The sequence below is a fragment of the Lepisosteus platostomus genome, chromosome 14 (genome assembly GCF_059453375.1).
Source record: "Lepisosteus platostomus isolate fLepPlt1 chromosome 14, fLepPlt1.hap1, whole genome shotgun sequence".
In the NCBI taxonomy this organism is placed as follows: Eukaryota; Metazoa; Chordata; class Actinopteri; order Semionotiformes; family Lepisosteidae; genus Lepisosteus; species Lepisosteus platostomus.
Window position 1 is genome coordinate 34,372,082 of NC_142624.1, and position 24,750 is coordinate 34,396,831.

The following is a 24,750-nucleotide window of genomic DNA, read 5'->3' on the forward strand; positions in this document are numbered from 1 at the left end:
TTTTGTAAGTCAGCAAGACACAGTCACTTTGATTTCTGTATTAGTGGAAATATTTCACTTTGCATTGGTCAAATCTCCAGTTTCTGGTATCAAAAATGCCTGCAACTTTCACTAGGATGAAATCAAAGGGAGAAAAGCATACAAAAAAGGACATCAAGTCAGAATACATGATGCTGTGCATATTTACACCAACATCACTAACTCTTTCCAGACAGAAGCCTTCAAAATGTTCATGGTGTGCAAGTATTAACACTCCTTTGATCAACTCATTGGTTCGGCTTTGAAGACTGTTAGAAAAACCAACCAAGCAACCATGAAGACTACCTTGCCCTTTTATAGCAGATATCAAAATTAATATAAAATGATCACATACACCCTATTGGTAATGACTGTATAAAGGAATTTAAAATGTACAGTGCTGCTGTCCACAAAACACCCGAAAGCATCTACATGACGTAGACGCGTCCACCTGGGGTCCTGAACAGATGGATGAAGACCCTTCTCTCAAACGATGAAGATCTGTGCACGTGACATTTCCAGCTCAATCCCCCTGGCCCGGAAGAAGGCCAGCAGCCTTGAAGCATCCCGGCACAAACTCAGCACTCCCAGAACTCGCCCTGCTGACGAAGACCACCGAGCGGGGGGCGAGGAAGAGCGGAGCCGGGCTGGGGCGGTTCTCTTGAGTGGCGCTACAACCTGCCCCTCGGGTACACCCACCGGGGGCCGCGCCCGCCGTCACAGGTCCCGCCCAGCGGGCTCGGCGCGGCGCTTCACGGCCCGGTAGACGCGAACGTCCCCCCGGGCGTGGTAGTGGACCTGCTCCACGGCGAAGCGCCGGCCCAGCGCGGCCAGGAAGGCCCGGTCCCGCTCGTAGCGGAGTCGGCAGGCCAGCAGCACCACGCCGCGCTCCGAGCTCAGGTGCTCCAGCGTCGCCAGCAGGGCCGGGAAGGTCTCCTCCAGGTAGACGATGTCCGCCCCCAGGACCAGGTCGTAGCCGCCCGCGGCGTACCGGTGCAGGGCCTCGCCCCAGGCCAGCTCGGACACCTCCGCCGCGCCGCGCAGCTCCGCCGGCAGGTTGGCCCGCACGTTGGCGCGGAGGAAGTCCAGGGCGGGCTCCCGGTCAGTGAGGGTCACCCTCGCCCCTAGGACACAGAGCAGGGGCCCCCTCAGACGTCAGACCCCCTTCCCAGCCTGCATTGCCAAACCGACCCCCCCCCGCCTGAATGAGACCGATGGGGCGCGCGCGCGCGGCCAGGTGACACCGAACGCAGGTCGCCAAGCAGCTGTGCGCGTCCTGCCTGGGAGCACGGAAGATTCGGCCTGTCGCCACAGAAACCACTGCGATCAGAGTCTGACCAGACAGGAGTTTGCTCCTGTTCCACGAACCATTCTTCCATGCCCCCAAACCACAGGGCGAAACACGGCTTTCCAAGGTGCCTCCTCCCACAGGGACAGCTCCATCGCAATCTGAGTACAGCGCCGTGCCGCGCCGTGCATGCTGGGGGACGGGACAGTGCCTACAGAGCCCCTGACCGCCGGTACTCACCCAGCAGTGTTGCCACGATGCCCACCAGCCCGGTGCCAGCCCCCAGCTCTATGGCCTTCTTCCCCTGCAGCTCCACCTCGCCCAGCTCCAGGTACATGCACAGCACCACGGACTGCAAGCAGACGGGACAGCACAGGTCTGCACAGAGCTGCACCCCCACCGGCCAGACCCCCACGCCCCGTCCCCCCGCTGGCCAGACCCCCACAGCTAATTTCCCATCTGGGACAATAAAAGGATGTAAGGAATTGAGCGAGTGAGGCCAGAGAGGCTCCCCCACTGCCCGCGGACAGCCTCCGAGGACGAAGAGCCCCAGCACTTCTGTTTGCAACCAACATTTAAACGCTCGGCCCCCCAGTTTCACATTCGCGTTGGGGGGGGGGGGGGGGAACGGAGGGGAGGTGCTTCTTTACGCAAAGAGTTGTAGGAGTCCGGAACAAGTCCGATCACCCCCCCCGCCTCCTTTCAGGAAATGGCTGGGCTACCTCGTAGCAGCAGCAGCTTTTGAAGACCGAAGCAGCTAGATGGAACCCTTTTGAAAACCCCACTCACGGCGTCCCAGACCACCGCCGCCACGCCCAGCCGGCCCCAGTCCTGGGCCAAGCGCAGGCGGCGGCCGGCGAAGCGGAACTCGGCGGCGGACTCGTGCAGCCGGGACAGCGCGGGCAGCGCGCTCTTGTCGTACGGGACCAGCGCCATGCTCCGCCGGCAGCGCCTGGGGGGGGGGGGAGAGAGAGAGAGAGAGAGAGAGAGCACACCGCTCAGCCGGTTCCTGCGGTACGACACGAGCACGGAGTTTGTTTTTGAAGAATGCATCTTCCCGAGTGGCCTGTCTCCTCCCCTCTCCCAGCTTTTGTTATTCTGTGTTATTGAATCTTTGCTGTCTTTCTCACACCTGAAGAAGGCTTCACAGCCGAAAGGTTGTGTTTTCTCTCTTCCCTTTTCAGCATGCAATAAGCCTATTACATCTTCTTTTTGTGTCGTTTTATCTGCTAAATGAGCTCCGGGGGGCTCATTTCTGCTGGATTCCCCGTGAGCTGGCTCATTCCTGGATTCGTGCAGTAGATCCTCACGTGTTCCACCTGACCCCCCAGACACTGGCGACTTCTGTCCCCACGGCGGGCTGAGTCTTTTTGAAACACTGCTAAGCTACTACGAACTTGAAAAGTTACCACACACACAAAAAAAAGTCAATCGTATTCAAAATCTGTTTTAATCATCCCCAAAAAGAAAACGTATAACCTTAATGTTAAACATTTGAAACCTATATCTCTGAATAGGTTACAGGTTACTACTGAAACCTAATTCTCACGCTAAGGGTGAACTTTATTAACAACCCCGTTCCACTATTATTTTCTGTCGACCTCGAAAAAGAGCTTCTCTCCCTATCCTGGTAAGATGTCCTATCTACAGCTGTGCTAGGTGTGATTTTTTAATTATTTTAAATAGGATATTGCTGGTGAAGTCTCGTAAAAACAATAACTGCAGCTTACCCACTAGCGAACAATCAAGGACATACCGGAAGTCGCTCAGGCAATCCCAGGAGTGCTAACGGGGGGGTCCCCCTTACAATCTCGCGATGTGATGATGTAAGTCTAGCTCTCAGTTCACGTGCTGATGCTCTAGCCTAGCGAGAGCAAAGTGTTGTTGGCAAAAGTCACTTGTTAAGGAGACGTGTGTGTGTTCCTGGAGGGAAGTAAAGTTACCAGACAGAAGTGTGGAGACTGATTTGTATAACAGGACATTTTATTAATAATAATAATAATAATAATTTACGCTGAAAAAAGGAAGGAAGAAAACACAACGTTTCGGCCGTGGAGCTTTCTTCAGGCTCAAGAAGGCTCCACGGCCGAAACGTTTTGTTTTCTTTCTTCTTTTTTTCAGCATGGAATAAACCTATTACTTGTTCCATTGCAGCCTATGCATGCTGATACAGGTGCCCACCTGAACTATAACAATAATAATTGCTTACACTTATACAGGACTTTTCTGGACACTCCACTCAAAGCGCTTTACAGGTAATGGGGACTCTCCTCCACCACCACCAGTGTGCAGCCCCACCTGGATCATGAGACAGCAGCCAGAGTGCACCAGTACTCTCTCTACACACCAGCTCTCAGTGGGGAGGAGAGCAGAGTGATGAAGCCAGTTCAGAGATGGGGATTATTATGAGGCCATGAGTGGTAAATAGATTGCTGGGTCTAATCCCAGACTAGAATAAAATGAAAATCCCCATTGAACCGCTGCACACAAAATTCTGAAAAAAACATTCTTCGTGTGCACAAACATGGCACGGTGCTTGCTGGGCTGGATTAGACCAATGCCCAGTGCTGATTAATATGCAGAAAGAAAATGTTGGCAACAACTAAAAGCAGCGACTACAATTAATAAATTGTTGTAAATGTTTTGGTGATTTTTATGGCGTTGGCAACACTGTTATTGCCAAATAAAGTTCATTGAGCCTGTGCTGTCTGTTGTTGTACGGTACACTTCTGTGTTTAATTATTTTCTGCTATGTGCCAGAATAATATTACACTGCCAATATTCCGTCGTGCCGTTTTTCTTTGCACAAATATTCTAGCAATTCCTGTGTAACATAGCGCACCAATAAAGCCCGCATATACTGTATAAATCCACATTAATACTTTTCAAAGAAACTCAGTGTCGTTTTCATCATGCCCTCTGTTTCAGCGGATGTGGGCCCCTGTACCTTTAAGGACATAGCAGGCTGCCCTCTGGGGTCTGGAGTATGTTTCCAGACCCTTGGAGGGACTTTTAACCTTAAGCCCCACCCCTTTCCACCGGAATGGGGAGGGGTATCATGGGTTGCCGTTTGACTGACAGTGGCAGTGGTCAGAAACCAAGAGGCATTCGGTGACTGACATTTAATCTAACGAGTAAGGAGCCAGATTAGTAAAAGTGGGCGGGGTACTGACCAGCCTGACCGCCTCCACTTTGGTCACGTGACAACACCACGACCCAATCAAACTACTCGACTCGGTCTGTGTTTGGACGAAATAGCCAATCGGAGCGCGGGGCCCCGGTGGTGGGTGGGGCTCGTGTGAGTGCCAGGTAGTGGCGCTGGGAACAGATGGCGGTGGTGGCGGGGAGCGGATTGCTGAACTTGCCGGTGGGGAGGAGGGGATAGCGCCGGGGGGGGGGATTCTCCATAGCCGATACCGGGGTCGAGTTGAGTAAAGCCGTGCTCCGAAAAAGGCTGAGGCCGAATACGTGCCTGACTGGACTCCCCCAGGGGGGTTGAAGCCCGCTGGAGCAGCCTGGGGTCGTAGGCCTCTCATCCTCGAGGTACAGTTGAGCTTGGATCCCGTAAGAGCGAGCGGGGCGAAGAGTGGAGATCTACCTCGGAGAGACGCAAATCCCGGAGCAGAAGCAAGCGGGCGGGCGGACGGGGTTGGAGCGGATTAGTGGAAATCCAGGTTCATACACTACATTTAAAAAAAAAAAAGAAAACAGACTCGAAATAGAAGCTTCTCCAAAGAATCGCCGCTTGCTGCAAACTTGTTCGGACTAATCCTTTCCTTTTTTATTAAAGAAAAAAAAAAGCATGTAGCAGGAGAAACGGCCTGATCGGTTTCGCTCACTTCTTCTGGGACTCTTGGGGCGGGTGTAGGATTGGCTGAGGAGTCGTGCCGCCGGGTTGAGGCGAGCGGAGAGAGCGGTTCGGACAGCGCTGGCTCCGGTCCGGTCCGCTTCGCTTTTGGGAGCGCGCCCTGCTGGGCTGGCGGTGCCCGCAGCCTGGGGCAGGTCACCCAGCTCCCCAGCCAGAGGGATGTAACTTTCCAAGCGGAGTCGTACCCGCATCGTGAGAAAAAACACCTCGCACTACTTCCTTGCGGTTTCAAACGTCACGGTTTAAATGCAATTGGATTTTAAGGCCGGGCGGGCGTCCTCGTAGCTCCGAAGCCGAGGCAGGACAGCGGGTTTCGGCGAAGCAGGCTCTTCCTGGGTCGAGGCGCTCGCCAGCAGAGTCCCGGGACCCGCCGGCGGGACTGTGGGGATGGGGAACACCGTGTCGTGTTGCGTGTCTCCCGGGGGCAGTCCGAAGGTCAGCCGGGCGAGGAGGCAGCAGGAGCGCCTGGAGGAGTACCGAGTGGACCCGGACCTGAGCGAGCCCGACACCGGGCCCTACCTGCAGCACATCAGCGACAGGGAGGTCCCGGACGGTGAGTGTCCCGCGGCGGGTGGGGAAGGGGAGACGGGTCGGGCGCGGAGGGAAAAGCGGACCTGCGGGACCGAGGGAGCTGGACATGCCTCCTTCCCCAACCCAGGAATCCTGTTTAAGCCTCCCCGACTCTGAAAGACCCCCCAATATTGTCCTTTCTCCACCGTTAGTGCTTCACTGGCGGTCCACCCAAAGCAGGCGCTGTCCGGGTCGGCCGCAGCAGCCACGGGACCCGAACTCTCTCGACAGTACTGAGGCCAGAGATCCAGTTAGGCGGTACCAGCTCGCAGGTGGGGGCGGTACTGCTACTGCCCCCGCCGTAGGCTCGGCAGAGCTGGTTAAATCTCTCAGGGGCGCGGTGGTGTATTTTATAAGGATTTTTTCACTCGTTTGCTCGCGGGGTTGAAGTTGGCAGGTCTTGCACTGAGCTGCGGGGCCGCCCGTCTGAAGCGGTAGCGCAAGCTGGTTGAGCGCAGGACATCTTTTTGATAAAGACCCGAATGCTTAGAAATATGGCGTCAGAAGTGTTGTTGAGTCGATATCTGTCGGTGGCAGGTCCAGGCCGGGTGGTTTTTTTTTTGAATGTGTGTGCGCGCTGGACACTGACACGGGTGTGTGTGTGTGTGAGAGCGTGTGCACGCTGGACACTGTGACACTGGGGTGTGTGTGAGAGCGTGTGCACGCTGGACACTGTGACACGGGGGTGTGGGTGTGTGTGTGTGTGAGTGAGTGTGCACGCTGGACACTGTGACACAGGTGTGTGTGTGTGAGAACGTGTGCACGCTGGACACTGACACGGGGGTGTGTGTGTGAGAGTGTGTGCACGCTGGACACTGACACGGGGGTGTGTGTGTGAGAGTGTGTGCACGCTGGACACTGACACGGTTGTGTGTGTGTGAGAGCGTGTGCACGCTGGACACTGACACGGGTGTGTGTGTGTGTGAGAGAGCGTGTGCACGCTGGACACTGTGACACTGGGGTGTGTGTGAGTGTGTGTGCACGCTGGACACTGACACGGGTGTGTGTGTGAGAGCGTGTGCACGCTGGACACTGACACGGGTGTGTGTGTGTGTGAGAGCGTGTGCACGCTGGACACTGACACGGGTGTGTGTGTGTGTGAGAGCGTGTGCACGCTGGACACTGACACGGGTGTGTGTGTGAGAGCGTGTGCACGCTGGACACTGACACGGGTGTGTGTGTGTGTGAGAGCGTGTGCACACTGGACACTGACACGGGTGTGTGTGTGTGTGAGAGCGTGTGCACGCTGGACACTGTGACACGGGGGTGTGTGTGTGAGAGCGTGTGCACGCTGGACACTGTGACACAGGGGTGTGTGTGCACGTTGGACACTGTGACACGGGGTGTGTGTGTGAGAGCGTGTGCACGCTGGACACTGTGACATGGTGGTGTGTGTGTGTGAGAGCGTGGGCACGCTTGACACTGTGACACTGGGGTGTGTGTGAGTGTGTGGGCACGCTGGACACTGTGACACGGGTGTGTGTGAGTGTGTGGGCACGCTGGACACTGACACGGGGGTGTGAGTGTGTGTGCGCGCTGGACACTGTGACACGGGGGGGTGTGTGAGAGTGTGGGAGCGTGTGCACGCTGGACACTGTGACACGGGGGGGTGTGTGAGAGTGTGGGAGCGTGTGCACGCTGGACACTGTGACACGGGGGTGTGTGTGAGAGAGTGTGCACGCTGGACACTGGGACACGGGGGTGTGTGTGAGAGAGTGTGCACGCTGGACACTGGGACACGGGGGTGTGTGTGAGTGTGTGTGCGCGCTGGACACTGTGACACGGGGGGGGTGTGTGAGAGTATGCGTGCTGGACACTGACATGGAGGGTGTGTGTGAGAGCGCGCGTGCGCTGGACACTGTGACACGTGTATAGTCCACATCGACAGGGGGCTGTTGGGCTGCTTTGGGAGCTACTGGCTGTCCCTTATGTAACGGCATGCTTTAGCCTGAATTATAAGTAAATTTAGTTAATGATGATAGTACAGGGGTCACGCTGGCTCTCTCAGGGGACGGGTAATGGCTACCCAGAATCCCCAAACCAGAGGGCTGCGTTCACCTCTTTCTCCATGGTAGGCTCGTGTGTGGCTTCCTGCCAGTGCTTTTTTGGACCCGGGACCATCATTCAGAAAGGAGGGTCTGGTCAGTCGGTCTGTCTGTGACCGTGGGCATCTCCTTCCTGTACAGGGGATAAGGGCCGACACGATGGACAGAGGGGCCTAGAGAGAGGGGTGGACGAGCCAGCCAGCGTCCAGCAGAGCACTGCACGAACTCTTCACCTCTGTTGGAATTTAAAGGTCTTGCAGGTTGTGAGGTCACCCATTAGCAGGAATTGTTGAGATGAGTCTGTGTGTGCCGGCAGTCTCCTGTAGAGCTTTTCCGAGTTCTCACACAGTCCTTTAGAAAAGTATAGCCCTCTTTGGGGCATGGAGGGGGTCCCTGGCTCTGGGGTGTGGGTCCAGCATGTCAGAGAAACGTGGGGGACCTCCAGATGGGAGACAGATGGGGGTGTCCCCTACTCTCAGGTCATTAAACGCTACATGAGATGGTAGCACAGGCAGCCTCAGCTTTAGCAGTACGGTATCCGGGATACCTAAAGTCCCCCCCCGCCTCCCTCCTCAGCTGTGCTTGGAGTTAATTAAAACGTGCCCCCTGCCCCGTCTTCTGGCACTTCTGTGTTTTAGCTGGAGCTCTGCTGAGAAGCATGTTGGAATCCTGACCTGATAGAAGACACCATCCCGTGATGTTTGTTAGGGACAAACAAGATGCAACTAAGGAGCTTATAAAGTGGGGTTTGGTTCAGAAGGCGACCTGAGTGCCTCATCCCCTGAGTTTTCCATCGCGATTTCAGTCTGGAAGACCACTGGAGGCTGGAATCATGTGTAAATCCGCCAGTAGGAAAAGGTCTGTGCCGAGCATTAGAAAGGGTGATTGCTGCAGCCCTCACAATTAATGGAAGACATCTCGAAACCCAAACAGGGGCAGTGCAAGAATGAGCAGACCGGCTCATTTTTTTTCTTTAAACGGCAACAGCAGATTCAGTTCTGTTTGTTCGTCAAAAGAACCGTGCTTTTTTTTTCCAGAAGCAGGACTTTTTTTCCCATGCCAGTATGAGATGGCTGACTGTCAGGGACTTTTACAGCTTTTATTGCTGTTAGTTTTCTCACTGATACAACACTGAAGGTTTTTTTTTTCCCAGGGCCAACCTGTGCTAGTGGGGCAAAAGACTGCATCCTGTTAATGAACAGCTAAGCATCTGCTTATCTTTGAATCCATCAAATGTAAAAAAAAAAATGAGATTTATTGTGCCTCCTGGCCTTCGGGGCCTTCGCATAGGGCAGCTCTCATGGTGGGGTTGTTTTAACACAGGCGCACCAGTACTATTCCTGTGTTGGGTAATGTTTGCATGGCACTGGTGTGTGTGCAGTGGCAGTGTACGCAGACATTGGCACTCCTCAGAGCCCCCTTTCCAGCTGATGGGAAGCAGAGTCTTGGGGGCTGGTGACTGTTTTTGCTCCACACAGTCTCGGGGCTCTGATCCGCTACGAGGAAGATCTGCATTAGTCTCAAACTCTGCATGTGTCTCGCAGGTGCACACGCCCTCCCTCGCTCCCGCTGAGACACGGCACGCTGCCACTGTCAGACGTGGAGCTGACACTTCCCACCTGGAGGGAGGTTCAAGAGGGGCCTGGTGGTCCGGTTGTCCACAGCGTTCATCGGACAACTTATTTGAGTTCATTCTGTTTGTTCTTTGCCTCGTTGTTTGCTAGGAAAGCTTTGTGCGTTTGTTTTGGGAAGATTCCAGTTTTGAAGCCCTCCTGAAGGCACTGCTGTTCATTAACTCATCTTCAGATCAGACCACTCTCCTCTTCCAATTTGTGAACTGTGCAAACAAGCGTGGTCTCCGGAGTGTGTACCAAACACATTGACACCCAGCAGAGTTTATTTTCGTTTCATCTTACAGTCTGAACGAACGGGCCACAGCCAATGGGCCGTTTGTTTCGGCACTGCTGTACTGGTCCTGCCATTTCACCAGGTCTGTACCTGCGGCTGTATTACTGGAGATCTGGTTTGACAGCCGGGGGTCAAGACTGAAAGGTGCCGCCCTAAAGACTGGTCTTGCATGCAACAAGGGGCATCTGTAATCTGAAGATGTTGGCTGCAGCAAGCGAGGTCCTTCACCGTTCCTCGGAAGAATCTAGCTGGAGTTTCATATTCCTGCCTGGACGGCAGGCGTGCGCGGCCTCGGGAGACTTGCAGAATACAGCTGCTGTGTCTGTCTGTCTTTGTGGGGGCAGGCAGCTGCTGGAGCGGAACGGAGGCCGTTCCCAGACTGACTTGGCAGCCAGCAGCTGTTGTTTGTTCAAGTGCCTCCCCGGACCTGCTGCTGCAGCTCCCAGGAGATTTCCCCATTCCCAGACTTTCGCTTGGAAAATCCGGGGTCTAGCCAGATCAGTGGAAAGGGAAGGAATGCAGTGTGCGAAGGCGGGTGCTTGTTCGACTCCTCTCATGTGTCCTGGCCTGTTTTCAAACTCCAATGGACACTTGAGTGGCAAGAAAGCATTGCAACCTGGTATTGGTTTGGCGGGATCAGGTTGTACAGAGTTCTGACCTCGGTGGTTCTCTCTCTCTCATACAGCAAGGCTTTCCTCTCCCTATGACTGCCGCCAGGAAGAATTGTTTGGCTTCAAAGTGCGTTTAGGAAGCTAGGGGCCGTGCCTGAGGGGCAGTGGCACGCCGGGCTTCTGGCCCCGAAGATCCCAATGTCCAAGACATAGGGATTCACAGGAGAGGGGGTGTGGCGAAAGTGTGGTCTGCAGAGGCTTGTCTCCAGGGGCTTAGGAGTGTTTCCAAGTGATGAGGACTCATGTGGAGCTCAGAGTCCTCCAGCCTTGACTGGTGCTGGGTCACAAGATCAGGTGGGCCATGTAGCCCTGGAGCTAGCTAGCTTGTCCCACCCCCAGACGGGGGTCCAGCCGGTGATGAGCAAGATCAGCTTTAAGTGTAGTAAAATATCTTTGTAGCCGAGACTTCACGGGGATGGTGGAGCTCGTGAGCATTGCGTTATTTGGGGGGTTTTTCAGCTTGGGTTTGGGAAGCCCCAGCAAGCATGGCCAACGGTGGGAGCCCACCCTGCGCTTTGTACACGCGACACGGACTCGTCCTTCAGTCCACCGAAACGGAAACAGGGTGGTATCCTGACGGAAACAGTCGTGAAGCCCTTGCACACATCATATGCACTAATACAACTCAAACCCCATGACCCGATTGCATACGAGACTTATTGGCTGAGAAAAGCACCGCCCCGTGTGTAGTTTAGTATGTTTAATGCCCCTTCTCATCTTGGAACCTAACCTGTTTTAAAGACAGGTCCATGGGGACGGCACACTTCTGAATTCCTTACCTCCTCCTCCTGAGACATCTGCAGAGAACGTACGAACAGCAGCACCTGGGAGAGGGAGATGCAGGGGAACGAGTTAGAAAAAGACTCGGAGCAACAAAGAGGAATATACTTGCTCTGTGCAGTAATGGGTGCAGACATGTATAAATCAAAGCCCGATGTGGAATTACTGGGGCCCTGTCATGTCATAAAGGAAGCAAAAATATATGGCCTGTCATTATTGGCATAGACTAGATAAGTCTGTGTTCTCACCGGTGGAATGCTTAGCTCATGTTTGCACCATTAACCCGAGCTCCGCCATTTATTATGGTGTGGTGGGGAAGTGGAAAGTCTGGATCGGTGCCATTAAATAGTCGGAGCCGGTGATTCAGTGCCCGGGAACAAAGTACCGCCAGCCTCGGAGCCAGCCGGTTGTGCAGCCGGCAGGTCGCTGTAAAGACTTGCGGGGCAGTGATTAATCTGGCAGGCTTTCCAGAAAGCCAGCATGCAGCAGCTGGGGGCGAAGGCATGTCGGCTTCCCGCTGAAACAAAACCCCTATTGTGCCGAGCTGCATGTGCTGCGCTCGGCTTGCGGCAGGCCTCCTCGACACCTCCGCCCACACTTCCCGGAGTCACGGAGTCTCCCGGCCTCGGAGCCAGCCAGTCAGCCAGCGTGCCAGCACCAGAGCCTTGCGCCTGCCCCTCCCTCCTCTCAGGCTTTGGAGATCACCTCCCTCTCCACCTCACCTTGCCCTGGCCAAGGAAGGCTTTCTGGAACGTGTTGGGTGGGGCGGAGCGTCGATTTTGGTTTTGGGAACCTTTAAGACTTGCGGCAACGTGGGCCAAGGTCATTTCTGGCTCGCCCGACTCTTAAACAGCTGTGTGAGCACCTCCCTAAACTGCTTCGACTGTGATCGGAGGGTCAGCAGCTCCTGTCCCGGAGAGCCGTAGCCCCGCAGGCTTTTGAAGCAAGTCTCCTGTGGATAATGAGCAGAGATCTGGAAAGCAGGCCCGCCCCACCTCATTAAGCAACTGCTTGATTCATTTATCGTTGATTTGATTCAGTTAAAACAATCAGAGCTCGGCTGGATTAAAATCCCAAGAAGGTGCTTTGGCCCCACGGACCCCCGGGTCATGATTAATTTCACCAGAGTGCAGCAGGCCCTTATCTGAGGGTTCATGGTGCTGATTGGCTGACTGTTAAGCTGGTCTGATCCTCTCAGATAAGACCCTGTAGAGAGCTGCTCAAGAACGCATTTCACAGCTGCAGAGGTGAAAGTCCTACAAGGGGTCTCCCAGGATTACCCAGCTAATCCAGCCTTCCTAAAATAAGTAGCCAAACGGATACAGGACGTAATACAAAGGAAATGAAAACCGGACTAGCACCATTTTATTTAAACAATACATATATTCTGAAATAAATGCAAGTTTACAGGGATATTATTTAGTGTCTGTAACACGTGTTTGATGTTACAGCTCTCTCAAAATCTTATAAAATCCTATACTCTGGGCCTCTAATGTAGCAAGTCCCTCTTTCTTAATTGCAGACGAGTTATTTTTTCATCTGGGACACATTTTTAAATGTGCTTTCGACTCTTGAAAGGTCAACTGGGATTTGTAATTGGTACCTAACCCCTTTCCAGTCTCCCAGTTTCTGGGTTTCAGGAGTGTACCCATTCAGGTGTGGAAGCTGAAATTGAACCAACTGGACTTGAGCAACAGGAAAAGACAAAAGCATCAGCTGGGAGTGCTTTATACAGTACGATTCCCTGTGTTTGTTCATCTAAAATTAGAAACCTGTTAATGGGGTTTTAGAATAAAGGGAGGAAGATCTTAATGAGCACTTTGGGGAAAAACAGCATAGAGCTGCGTGTGCTGAAGGTGCTGAAAAAACGCACTTGAGTGTAACAATGGGTATGTCTAGAAATTATACTGTATGGGATTGGTGCCCACCCTGTTTTTGAGTTTCAGAACTGTACTCATTCAGGTGCGGAAGCTGAAATGTTAACCGGTGAAATTGAACAGGGATTTTTCCTACGCCTGTGCCTTTTTATGTGTTTTATAGCCCCACCTGCGAGACTGAGTCGGGGCTGACTCGTTCTGGCACGGCTCCGACAAGGGGTGTGTACTGTTACTGCAGGTGAACCTGCGCTCGGACACGCGGCTCCTGAGCTCTCTGTTCTCTCGGCAGATTTAGCCCTGGAGTCGAACCCGTCGGACCACCCCCGAGCCAGCACCATCTTCCTCAGCAAGTCGCAGACCGACGGTGAGTGATGGGGAGGTCTTCCCTGCTTTCCCACCTCCTTCTCCCGCCCTGTGGGCCACCTCCTTCCCGGCAGCGGTGCTTCTGATGCAGCCGGTCTCCACGAGCCCGGGGGTCCCACCCTCTCGAGGCCCTTTTTTACAGTCTCGCTCAGTTAGCCCCCCCCCCCCGCCATTGAGAGATTGGGCTTGATCTCGCCTGCTCTTCAGCTGAGAGCGGCAATTTGGGAGATCCTAAGCCCTACCTGCGCCGTGCAGCTCGGCACCCAGTCTCCTACAGTGACCCACGAATGAACCGTGCTGCGAGAGAGGGTAGGGATGGGTTCGACTCGCCCGTGCCTTCTGATTAAACCTTCCACAGGGTCCTCTGCCAGCCTGCTGTCTGAAATGGCAGCAGCGCATCGGGTGTCCTTGGAAGTCATCCGTTGTAATGGAGGCATGCAAAGCTCTGCAGCACATCCAGAAAGCAGAACAAAGTTGCTAACGGGCTTATCGGAGACCTTACGGTGTCGGCTTCCTCTTATCAGCGGCAGAATGGTGGTTGAACTAGAGGGCTCATGACCAGGAGGTTTCTGGTTTCCAGCCTCACCGTCTGCCTCTCTGTTACCTGAGCGAGCAGGCGACCCTCACAAGCAGCACACCGTGGGCTTGCTGGAAGCTACTCTGCCGCATGAGGTCTTCATGTGTAGTTCGCTCTTAAGATCTTCTCCCTAATTCTGGAGCAGCGCATGTTCTGAACCACTGAATGCTATAATTCACACCTAAGCTTAGAGGAAAGGCAAGGCCACTGATGCATTTCTCTTTCTTTTCCAGTGAGAGATAAAAGGAAAAGCAATCACATCAACCACGTAAGTAACTGACGCAAAGCTCCCGATTTAGATGTTCTAATCTGGGTTCTCCTTAAGAGGAAAAAGGGGCAGTTTGGGGGTGTACTCTAATTGTTCTGCTATTATTCCAGTACATTTATTTTTACCTCTTCCCTTTATAACTGCTATAACGGCTCTCTGCGTGACCATCAAGCCTGTTTATTCATGTACGTATATACCCCACGTATAGGTACATAAATACGCAGGTGGTTCTCAACCAGGCAGGACTGGTTCTGCAGGCCCACTGACCTCAGACATCTCAGAACTCCCCCAGCGTGTCTGCGTGTTCGTTGGGAAGGAATATGCCGGGGGGGGGGGGGGGGGGTTATTCTGAGACGGATGTGTCGTCTGATGGTTTTGCTTTCACTGAATCGCCAACCTTGTTTTTGCTGGTCTCTCTCTCCTTGGCCTCCTGCGCGCACCGAGCTGAGCCAGATTAAAATGAGCACCCTCGACTAGGGAGAGCCTTTGACGCAGCTTGACACAATTTTTTAAAACTGTTTCTGCTTTTCCCAGACCCAGGCCCAGTGCTTGGGCTGCCCCCCGCAACACCTTTACCTCTCTCTTTGATTTGTCCCCTTCTGGTTTATTATTTTCAAGGTGTCTCCTGGGCAGCTGACAAAGAAATACAGCTCCTGTTCCACCATATTTATTGATGACAGCACAGTCAGCCAGCCTAATTTAAAAAGCACAATAAAATGGTGAGTGTCGTGTGGACGCCTCTCGGGGACTGAGCTGCTGCCCGGTGACTCGGGGGGTTAGGGGTGGCAGGCGTTGACGTATCCGCGCCGGTTACTCCACTGCTGCCGGTCTGCAGAGAAGACTAGAAGGTGACTGGAGCAGACCTGCTCTGTATTCCCGTAAAGACATGAACGCTTTCTTTGCAGTTGCCTCCCGCCCACTGAATCGGTCATTTTGTGTGGCATCATTTCGCTTGTGTCGGAGCGAAATAAAAAGGTGACTTCTGGTTTTTCATTGCAAGAAGCTGATGGACTGGAGGGGTTTCGGTGGGGGGTGAGGGGTGGTGCTGGTATTGGAAGTTCGAACTCGGATGACTCTGGTTGCCGTTTCCTGTAACCGGATCTGCGATCACGTTGGCGTGAGAGCGATGCGGGTCACCTGGCTTGCGTTAATGCGTTGGCGTCTCCTGGGAGAGGCAGCGGGCAGCGGTGGGCTGAGCCGGCCTCTCCAGCTCCTGCGCCCTGGACCCCCGAGGGGAAAACCCCTGTGAACTAACCCTTCTTTTCTCTTTTTGCTTTCCAGTGTTACGTTAGCAATATACTACCATATAAAAAACAGGTAAGGCTGGTCTCTGTGTTCTTCCACTTCCTTCGCCTGCACGCGATACCGATTGATTCTGGCCGATGCGCGGGTCTTGAATTTGGTCTCCGCGCCGCGCCTTCTGCGTTTCTCCTCCCGTCGTCCCTGCCCTGCCGGCGTTGTCAGGTCCTCGGCCGTCCTCCGTGACTCTCTCACCTGATGCTCCTCTGTTCCCCGCAGGGACTCGAATCGCTCTCTGGACATCTTCGACGAGAAGATGCACCCTCTCTCGGTGAGTGTCGCCTCAGCCGCAGCCTCCTGGAGCCCCCGGGGGGAGTTTCGTCATTCCGGCGTCCGGAGCCCCTCTTTCTTTCGGACGGCGCCCCCGTCTCCTCCTGCCGCAGTGGGGAGAGTTGTGCTGCACCGATCGGTCCCCCAGCGTAGAAAGAAAATCCCCTTTTTCGGCTGCGATCGTCTTGTTGGGTGGTGCACCAACGCCGAGCACTTGAAAGAAAGGCAGAGCGGTCTGGATGCCGGTGCACGTTTTGTTGGTACTGTTCACCAAATCCAGGGACCGTTAGAACCGGAGGGGCTCGTCTGCCGCAGCTTGTCCATCTGCTGTTTGGCTTATTCACTCAGAAACCTTACTAGGCCAGTTCTGGGCCAGTCTCATAAAAAAATCTGTATGCACTGCTCGCTCGCACTCACGTTGAGGAGTGTCGTTTAAGGCTTCAGTTCTAACTGTTCCCTAACTGTGTCGCATTTAAGTTGTTTCTGTCGCTTTGACGATTTTGGGGGCCACAGATTGTTCTCTCGACAGGCTTGCGTGTCACGTTCTTCTGAAACGTCTTTCCCATGTAGCTGGGCCTCGCTTCAGAGTGTCACTGCCAGTTGCATACGTGCTTGACTGCAGATCTTAGTTTCATCCTCTAGATACGACAGGGAAGCAATCAAAACAAGCTCTGAGATATCATTGGAAACAGCATTTAAATCGGGGAATGTTGAGTTGAAATTGTGCAATGTACTTATGTGACCTCTTTCGAGAACATTGTGTGCAGTTTTATGCACTATGATGCATGAAATATATATTCCTTTGATCGGAGAAAAGGGACCAGATACATTTCTCCGCACAGGCAGACTAAAAGAACTCAATCTCTGTAGCCTTGAACAGAGAGAGCAACAAGGGGACTGGGAATAGGCTATATAAAAGCTCAAAGGCGCTGATAAAATCCACCTAGTGGACTCAGACCAGAGCACAGAAGCGCGTGGAATTATACCTGGACAGGTTATGGTACTCTTGCAGCTGTTGCCCCGGGCTTCTTTATGGATGCCATCCTCAGAGCAATTAGCTGCAGAAAACCAAACCTGCTAGATGGAAGAAATGGTCTTCTGTTGTTTGTGACCGTTCTTGGAAACTGCTAGCAACAGGCCGACACTGAACACTGTACCAGAGCCTCGCGGTCATGCCCAGCGGCTGGTTGTGGGGGTGTGAGCCCCACGGGAGACCGCGCAAAGAAAACGGCCTTGTTTTTCGGCTGGACCGTGGCGGCCACAGCTCCTCAGAGGGGCTCGATGGGGGGGGGGGGGCCTGGGGCTTGCAGCGCCCCTCGGGCTCCCTCCTCCGTACCCCCACCTCCTCAAGCGGCGTTCCCTGTCTCCCTTGCAGAGGGAGGAGGTGCCGGACGATTACTCCCGGAACGACCCGGAGCACAAGCACATCTACCGGTTCGTCCGCACGCTGTTCAGCGCGGCCCAGCTCACGGCCGAGTGCGCCATCGTCACGCTGGTGAGACCCCGCGCCGCTCGGGGGGGGGGGGGGGGGGGTTTCCTCCATGGGGCCCGGAAGCCTGCATGTGCTTAAAAGAGAGTTTCTCTTTCTAAACCAAGCATGTGTGTGCCGTCCAATAAATACGCACTGAGGCTTTTAAGATACTAGACTGGGTGAAAATAGTTCATTGAAATATGTCCAGATGTAAAATCAGTGCACTCTTTTAAACCTCCTGGGATAGAGGGGTGAAGGTTTCTTTGCAAGGCACCACTGACCTTTTTCAGCTGTGCCTGCACACCACCGGTGAACACCAGAGGGCAGTAGTGTCAAGGGAAGTTCCCGGATCAGTGCCCGCCTGTGCTGTGGACGTGGTCTTGCTCGGGACCAGATCCTTTCCCCAGAGGATGCACACTGTTGCCTGAGGCTGTACAGGGTGTCCGCCACGCATGAAGCCGGTTTGAAGAGCTGGTCTTGGAGATTTCAAAATCGCCCAGTGGGAAAGGCTAGCAGTTGGATATTGATTCATGGAATCAACCGGGGGTGGAATCAAAATGTTGTTCTGGAGGCGGGCGATTTTCATTTCTCTCGAATCGTTTTTAAAATGGCTCTCCGGAATGGATGTCGGCGAGCGTTAAACTTTCAGCAAAAGCACGCTTAACAAACACCTAGTTTTTTTTTCCCCCACGAACTTCTTGTCTCCTGGTGTAAAATCCTAGAACAGATGAGAGCTGCTTGCCGTTGAGTTTGCCTCATTTTGCTCGAGGTAGCCCTGTCGCTAGTGTGCCACTGGGGGGCAGTAGCACACAGGCTGTGCTTCCAGTAACTCCGCCACAGGGCCAGTGTTGTTAATCAGCTCAGCAGTGGGATCCTCGGCTCCATGTGCTGAGTATCTGTAAAGAGCTTTTGATGAAACCATCTGCTGGCTGCTGGAGGCCCTTCTCCCTCCACCCTCAGTGTACAGACTGCATATTCTGCTGCAGTGGTGGTATTAGTCATGTGAATCTGTTCATTTAATGAGCCAAACTATTAATGCATATTAATAGTTTCAATGTTTGATTTAGACTTTTAATTACCTCCAGACAGTTAGGAGGTACCAGAGATTTTCCGATTAGTTTATACCCACGTGATCCTTTGTTCCTGATTCTGTTTCTCCCTGTGGCTGTGGAGAGATGGCCTGGAAGGGCAGTTCTCGCGAGATAATTGTGTTTGTATAGCGCTTTACAGACGGGAGGTGGCCTTCTCCTCACCTGCTTGGCACACTAGGCTTTCAGCAAGAGCAGCTGCACTACTGAGCTGATAAGGGGATGTTGAGAAACTGCCTTGTTAGTTGAATTAGGGGAGATCTTGAGTATGACCAGGTAGGACAGATTGTACAAGCCCACGTCTGAATTAGCGAGGATACTGGAGTTACGTCTAGTCTGATGAGCAGCGCCGGGGGGTCTGCAGCGACAAAGCAGTCGGGACCTCCCTCAGTTTAAAAAAGCTGTCGGGTTGGGTGGGCTTCAGGGGGCCCCCAGTTTTTCATTATTAATAATAAAATAGGGATGATTAGGAGGCGATGATTAGAAAAGGCCAGGGGGAAATTTGGCCAGGACACCGGGGTGAACACCCCTACTCTTATTGAGAAACGTCCTAGGATTCTTAATGACTGCGGAGACTTGGAACCTCAGTTTTACATCTCTATCAAAGGAGGGCGCTTTATTTTACAGTCTAGTGTCCCCTACACTATTCCGGGGCATTAGGACCCACACAGGCCGCAGGGTGAGCGCCCCCTAGTGGCCCCACTCCCACCTCTTCCAGCAGCAGCCTTCGCTTTCCCAGGAGGTCTCCCATCCAGGCACTGACCAGGCTCACCCCTGCCGAGCTCCAGTGGGCCGCAGAGTGGTCGAGCTGCTGGCGTTGTTACTGGTTTGTGCTGCGCAGGCTGAGCCGGGTCGGCGCTCGTTTTTTGTGAGGGGAGCCGCTGAGGGCCGTGGGTGTGGTTTCTGCGTCAGGTGTACCTGGAGCGCCTGCTGACCTACGCGGAGATCGATATCTGTCCCTGTAACTGGAAGCGGATCGTGCTGGGGGCCATCCTGCTGGCCTCCAAGGTCTGGGACGACCAGGCCGTGTGGAACGTGGACTACTGCCAGATCCTCAAAGACATCACTGTGGAGGACATGTGAGTACAGCCCCCCGACCCCCTGTTCTCATCCCCAGCATCATTTATTTGTCCTTCAGTACAGATTTCCCAGTATTGTTTAGAAGCCTGCTGTGATCCCGTCTCAGCAGACGGGGCTGTTGTTAAATATTTGGTGGCATTAAAAACGCAACACGCCAGGTAATAGAAACCAGTCTGTTGCATTTTGGTGTACTTTGTTGTATCGTGTTGTGAATCTCCTTCGCACGATGAGGCGTTAAATAATAGAATAAAAGTCATCAATGCTGACGGAGGGTGAATGGAGTCCTTACTGTTGGGCCTGCCTGCACTCTGACAGTTAGAGCACCTTTTTGTCTCCTAGTTTCCTAGTCTTCTGCAATACGCTAGTCGTACATGCACACACATCGCGGTGCTCTGTTCTGCGTGTGGGTGTTGGCCTTACAACATAAGGATTTGAAACGCCGGAGAAACAAGCATATTGACATTGGGATAAACGTAATCCTCCCAATGAGATGGACCTGGCTGAACAATTAGCCTAATTATCTCCTAATTGAGATGCCTGTAAGGTTCGTCGCTCATAGATGATTACCCAAGACGGTCGCTTCATTAAAGTCAGCTATAAAGCACCTTGGAGTATGATGACATATTAAAATTATGTACTCCTAATTATTTAATTAGACCCTCTGTGTTGCTCAGAACGTGGCCGTGGCAGAAAGCAGAGGATGCTGGTCCCTGCAGAGAGCCCTGCTCTGATTATTATGAGCCTGTGGGCTGCTGGACCACAGCTGTCTGTCTCTGCGGTCACGCGTCGTGTTTGTGGGCACGCACTGACACGCACACACTCTCACCAGGGCCAGTTTTCCTGGAAACCAGTTCACCCACCTTTGTCTCTGGACAAGCCCAGGTGAACATGGGGAAAGCAATCCAAGTTCCTGATAGCACCCCAGGAGTTGAATCCAAGGCCCCAGCCCCGCGAGGCAGCCTCTCTTCGCAAAACAAGAATGTTACAAATGAGAAGACCTCCTTCGTTCCAACGAACCCGTTTGGTTGCCAAGTCGCTAATTGATCCTGCAGTCTTACCCAGCCATTGAGAGAAAGAATTCAATCCCTCAGCTTTTCCAAAAATGGCCAAATCTTTGGTCCCTGACGTCAGTTCAACAGGTCACAGTCCCTCCCAGGTGGCAGGGTGGTGTGCTGTTGCCTTGCAGCTCTTGGGTCCCAGAGAGGGTTCCAGTCTGTGAGGAGGTAACATAGATAAGATAAGATCCCTTTAATTGGCCACATACAGTTTCTTGTATTAGGAATTTTTTTCGCACACCCCAGCTTGCTCTCCATGAGGCACACAGACAGGGAGAGAAGCTTGGGGTCAGAGCGCAGGGTCAGCCATTTATAAGGTGCCCCTGGAGCAACTGGGGTTAAGGGCCTTGCTCAGGGGCCAAACGGAGTAGGATTCCTCTGCCGGCTGCGGGATTTGAACCAGCAACCTTCCAGCCACGGGCACGGATCCTGAGCCACAGAGCCACCGCTCCAAGGATTTTGCTACCCCTATGCTACCAGAAACCTGCTTAATCCCACTCCGTCTGCATTAGTTTTCTCTTGGTGCTCCGGATTCCTCCTACCTCATCCCTCGTGCCTCCCAGAGGCTGTCCCTGTGTTTCCGGGATGGACTTCTTTCCGTGACCCTCACTGGGATTAAGCAGGTTTCTGGTAGGGCAGGGTTAGATGGGCCTTGTTGTTTAGTAGTACCTGGGGATTAGCACCCTCAGTGACATTAGAAGCGCAGAAAGGATGAGAATACCTTTTCTGGGCTCTCGGTCTTGTTTGGGCTGAAACAGCGGAGCCGTTTTTTTTTCCTGTTTCCTCATCGTTAGATGCCCAGGAATGCGAACCTGAGTGGAACTGGTTTTCCGAGAACAAAACAGCCAGTCCATCTGCCAAAAGGGTCGTGACCTGGGCAGGAGGGGGGGAGGGGGGCACATCTCGGAGAGGGAGCAAATGGGCAGCTCGGACAATGGATCTGTTCTCGAAGGGAATTAGTAATATCTGTTTGTTTGCCATTGTGTGTAGCCGGAGATGCACTTATATCGAGCCAATCTTGAGGCAATCACAATGCAATAAAGTAGATGGTCTGCAGTATGCACCTTGTGACAAGATGCTCCTCTTATCCCAGTGCCATGTTGTGCTTTCTGAATGCCAAGGTTAGCATTGTACTGCCTTCAGTGTGTGCAGCTCCTCCACTCTCCTCTGCATTACAGGCATACAGCTCCTTTATTGAAGCCTTTTAGAGATGAGCCTGCCCTCGCTCAAGGGCCCTCATGGCCCACAGATAATAGAGCCGGCTCTCGCCATATCCATTAGTTGCCGTAGCGACTCGCAGGGTTCTTTATTTGTGCGCCTCTGTTCCAATAAACATCCTGGCTGCTCTCACTCTGGTGAAAATGCTTGTGAGTCCTTCAGTATGAACAAACACGCAGGTATCTCTTCTAGGGCCTGGGCTTCATAGTCCTGCTATGTGTGTGCTATGTTGGGAGCCCGAGGATCATTTCTAGGTTTCTGGAAAGTTATTCTTGCCGTGCAATAAACAAACCTTTTGTTAAACTTCCATTATGTACTTGCGGCACACAAACAAGACTGGATTGCACACACTGTTCAATTTACAGCGAAGGCAAGAGATGATGAGATATCTGGTTATTGTGCATTTCTGGATCATGCTAGTATGAGACCAGATGTTTTGTAATCATTTCAACGTTGTGATTTTTGTTCGTTTTAAATGCTGGCGACGCATTTGAGTCGTGCTGCACATTAGATTCATATTTTAATTTTATTTTTTTTGCTTTTTGCATTGCCTCAATGCAGACATGCGTCTCAGACCCTGTTTGAATTTCAGAATGCGTTCAAAATATAGTCTTGCAGATCCTGCCTGATGTCTGTATGTTTATGTGTGGTGTATGAATATTTGTTTAGAAGTTGTGTGGCATGGATAGCTGAGGTACTGCTATACAGTCCTTTTCCCATGTCTTTATTGGAGCTTCTAAACATGAACAGGCTTGACTTTTCAGACCTTCGCGGCGTGGGCTATAGCACAGACTAAGAAGGAGAAGATAAATTTGATGTGACATGAGAAGATAAGAGCCTTCTCCAGCGTCTATGTGTTCTCTGGCCGGTTGTCCTGTGCCTTACAGACAGCTGTGTTAGTGCTGCTGGACGTGAGGCCGCAGTCCTGGCAGTGCCTGGCAGTGCCGTGCTGTAGAATGGGCAGGCTGTACACTGAGCATTGGAGGAGGTTCCCAGCTGCAGCTCTGCTCAGTTTACCTCCACTAAGGGACCCTTTGCTTTGGGTTGCTTTCTAGGAACGAGATGGAAAGACACTTTTTAGAGCTGCTGCAGTTCAACATTAACGTCCCGGCCAGCGTGTACGCCAAATATTACTTCGACCTGCGCTCGCTGGCGGACGACAACAACATGAACTTCCCCCTGGAGCCACTGAGCAAGGAGAGGGCACAGAGACTGGAGGTGAGGAAGAGGAGAGACCGGGGGGGGGCGGGGGAGCTGAGGGAGAGGAGTCGGCGGTGGGGGAGCTGAGGGAGAGGAGTCGGCGGGGGGGAGCTGAGGGAGAGGAGTCGGCGGGGGGGAGCTGAGGGAGAGGAGAAGACAGGGGGGTTGAGGAAGAGGAGAAGGCAGGGTGGGGTCGTGGGGTGAGGAGGAGGAGTCAGCGGCAGGGGTCGGGGGAGCTGAGGGAGAGGAGTCGGCGGTGGGGGAGCTGAGGGAGAGGAGTCGGCGGGGGGGAGCTGAGGGAGAGGAGTCGGCGGGGGGGAGCTGAGGGAGAGGAGAAGACGGGGGGGGTTGAGGGAGAGGAGAAGGCGGTGGGGGGGGTTGAGGGAGAGGAGAAGGCGGTGGGGGGGGTTGAGGGAGAGGAGAAGACAGGGGGGTTGAGGAAGAGGAGAAGGCGGGGGGGGGAGTCGTGGGGGTGAGGAAGAGGAGTCAGCGGCAGGGGTCAGGGGAGCTGAGGAAGAGGAGACAGAGGTGAAGTGGGCTGTGATTAGAGACCTGAGGGGGGCAGCCTGCACAGCCGTGCCCACAGAGGTCGGTCTGCTCCCTGGCTTGCGTTCCGCATGCCACGACAGCAGCTCGTGAGCTGAGCCGAGCGGTTCGCCCTGCAGGTGGGGGCTCATTCGGAGCCCCATCCTGGCGCCCTGTGGTGCTGACGGCGCGTGGCGCGCCCCGTGTTTCTGCAGGCGATATCCCGGCTGTGTGAGGACAAGTACAAGGACCTCGGCAAGGCAGCGATGAGGCGGTCCTTCAGCGCAGACAATCTCGTGGGGATCCGCCGTTCCCACGCCGTGCTGTCCTAGTCCCGACTGGGGGGGGACCTCGCCCCCAGCCACGCCGAGAACGGAGAGCACACTCCAGTCAGACACTCCAGAGACATTACAGGCACATGGGTGCAAAAAAAACGTTTTTTTTTTGCTTACTATGTAGGCTAATAGCTGTGAAATTTGTCAGTTTTTAATTGAAATCATTTGCAGATGGGAGTATTTTAAATAAACACTAATCGTATAACAAATCGATTTTTATTTTTTCTTACGATTGCGTGGTTTGTCTTCTTCCCACCCCGGACTCCAGCTGTGGTGGGTCTCTGCTGTCTGTCGAGGCAGCCTTCACGAAGTGATCTTCACTTGTGATTCACAACAGTAAAACGCGTATTCTGATTCAGAACGTAGCTCCTTCACTCCCAGCAGTGCAACAAACTGAGTCCGAGAGCCTCTGACCCACCTGGTGGGGCTGTAGCCAGTCTGAGCCCAGGGACCAGTGACCCACCTGGTGGGGCTGTAGCCAGTCTGAGCCCAGGGACCAGTGACCCACCTGGTGGGGTTCTAAGCCTGAAGATGACAGTGACTCTGTGAATTGCTGTTGGACCTCTGCTACCAGATGTTGCAAGTGTTCCACCTCGTGTTCACCCATCCAGGGAGCAGAGACCCTAGTTCTGCAGTAACTGCTCTGGCGGGCTGGAGGGCAGTGAGGAGATCTGGGACACAGCCTGCCTGAGGAAATCGAGTGTTGGTGGGACAAGTGGAAGGTGCAGGTTAACGCTGGCACCTGTGCTGATGTAAACAGGAAATAAGTGCTGTCTAGGGCAGATCATGCCTTCTTATAACCACTCTGCTACAATAACTACAGTGCTACATTGACAGGGGTTTAAGAAAGGTGCCACTTTACTGTAGACAGAACCGCCTGACAACGTTCAGGAGATGATAGGATTTAATTTCAGTTTTGCACTTGAATGGCAGCAGTTTTCCTTAAAATACCTGTTTACAAGAGATTTTATTTCTT

The 24,750-nt window shown here is 53.4% G+C and overlaps 2 protein-coding genes across 3 annotated transcripts; one reads left to right on the plus strand and one right to left on the minus strand.

The window, feature by feature from the left end:
• Nucleotides 1-23: 23 nt before the first annotated feature.
• On the minus strand, nt 24-3,137 carry mettl21a (methyltransferase 21A, HSPA lysine). Of its 2 annotated transcripts, none has more exons than XM_088605838.1 (4): nt 3,037-3,137; nt 2,096-2,258; nt 1,547-1,658; nt 24-1,142 (listed from the first exon to the last, which is right to left on the minus strand). In XM_088605838.1, exons 2-4 carry the CDS (start codon nt 2,240-2,242, stop codon nt 736-738), a joined length of 666 nt encoding a protein of 221 aa, XP_088461964.1. In that variant the 5' UTR covers nt 2,243-2,258; nt 3,037-3,137; the 3' UTR covers nt 24-735. The 2 variants fall into 2 exon arrangements, with proteins under 2 accessions (XP_088461964.1, XP_088461965.1); XM_088605839.1 differs by lacking the exon at nt 3,037-3,137 and adding an exon at nt 2,439-3,010.
• A 1,478-nt stretch (nt 3,138-4,615) lies between these two features.
• Nucleotides 4,616-23,983, plus strand: ccnyl1 (cyclin Y-like 1). The gene is made up of 10 exons (XM_088605834.1): nt 4,616-5,727; nt 13,315-13,389; nt 14,199-14,233; nt 14,852-14,952; nt 15,515-15,550; nt 15,752-15,803; nt 17,178-17,297; nt 19,274-19,440; nt 22,770-22,932; nt 23,655-23,983. The coding sequence occupies exons 1-10, from the start codon at nt 5,562-5,564 to the stop codon at nt 23,769-23,771; spliced, it is 1,032 nt and encodes a 343-aa protein (XP_088461960.1). The 5' UTR covers nt 4,616-5,561; the 3' UTR covers nt 23,772-23,983.
• Nucleotides 23,984-24,750: the final 767 nt, after the last annotated feature.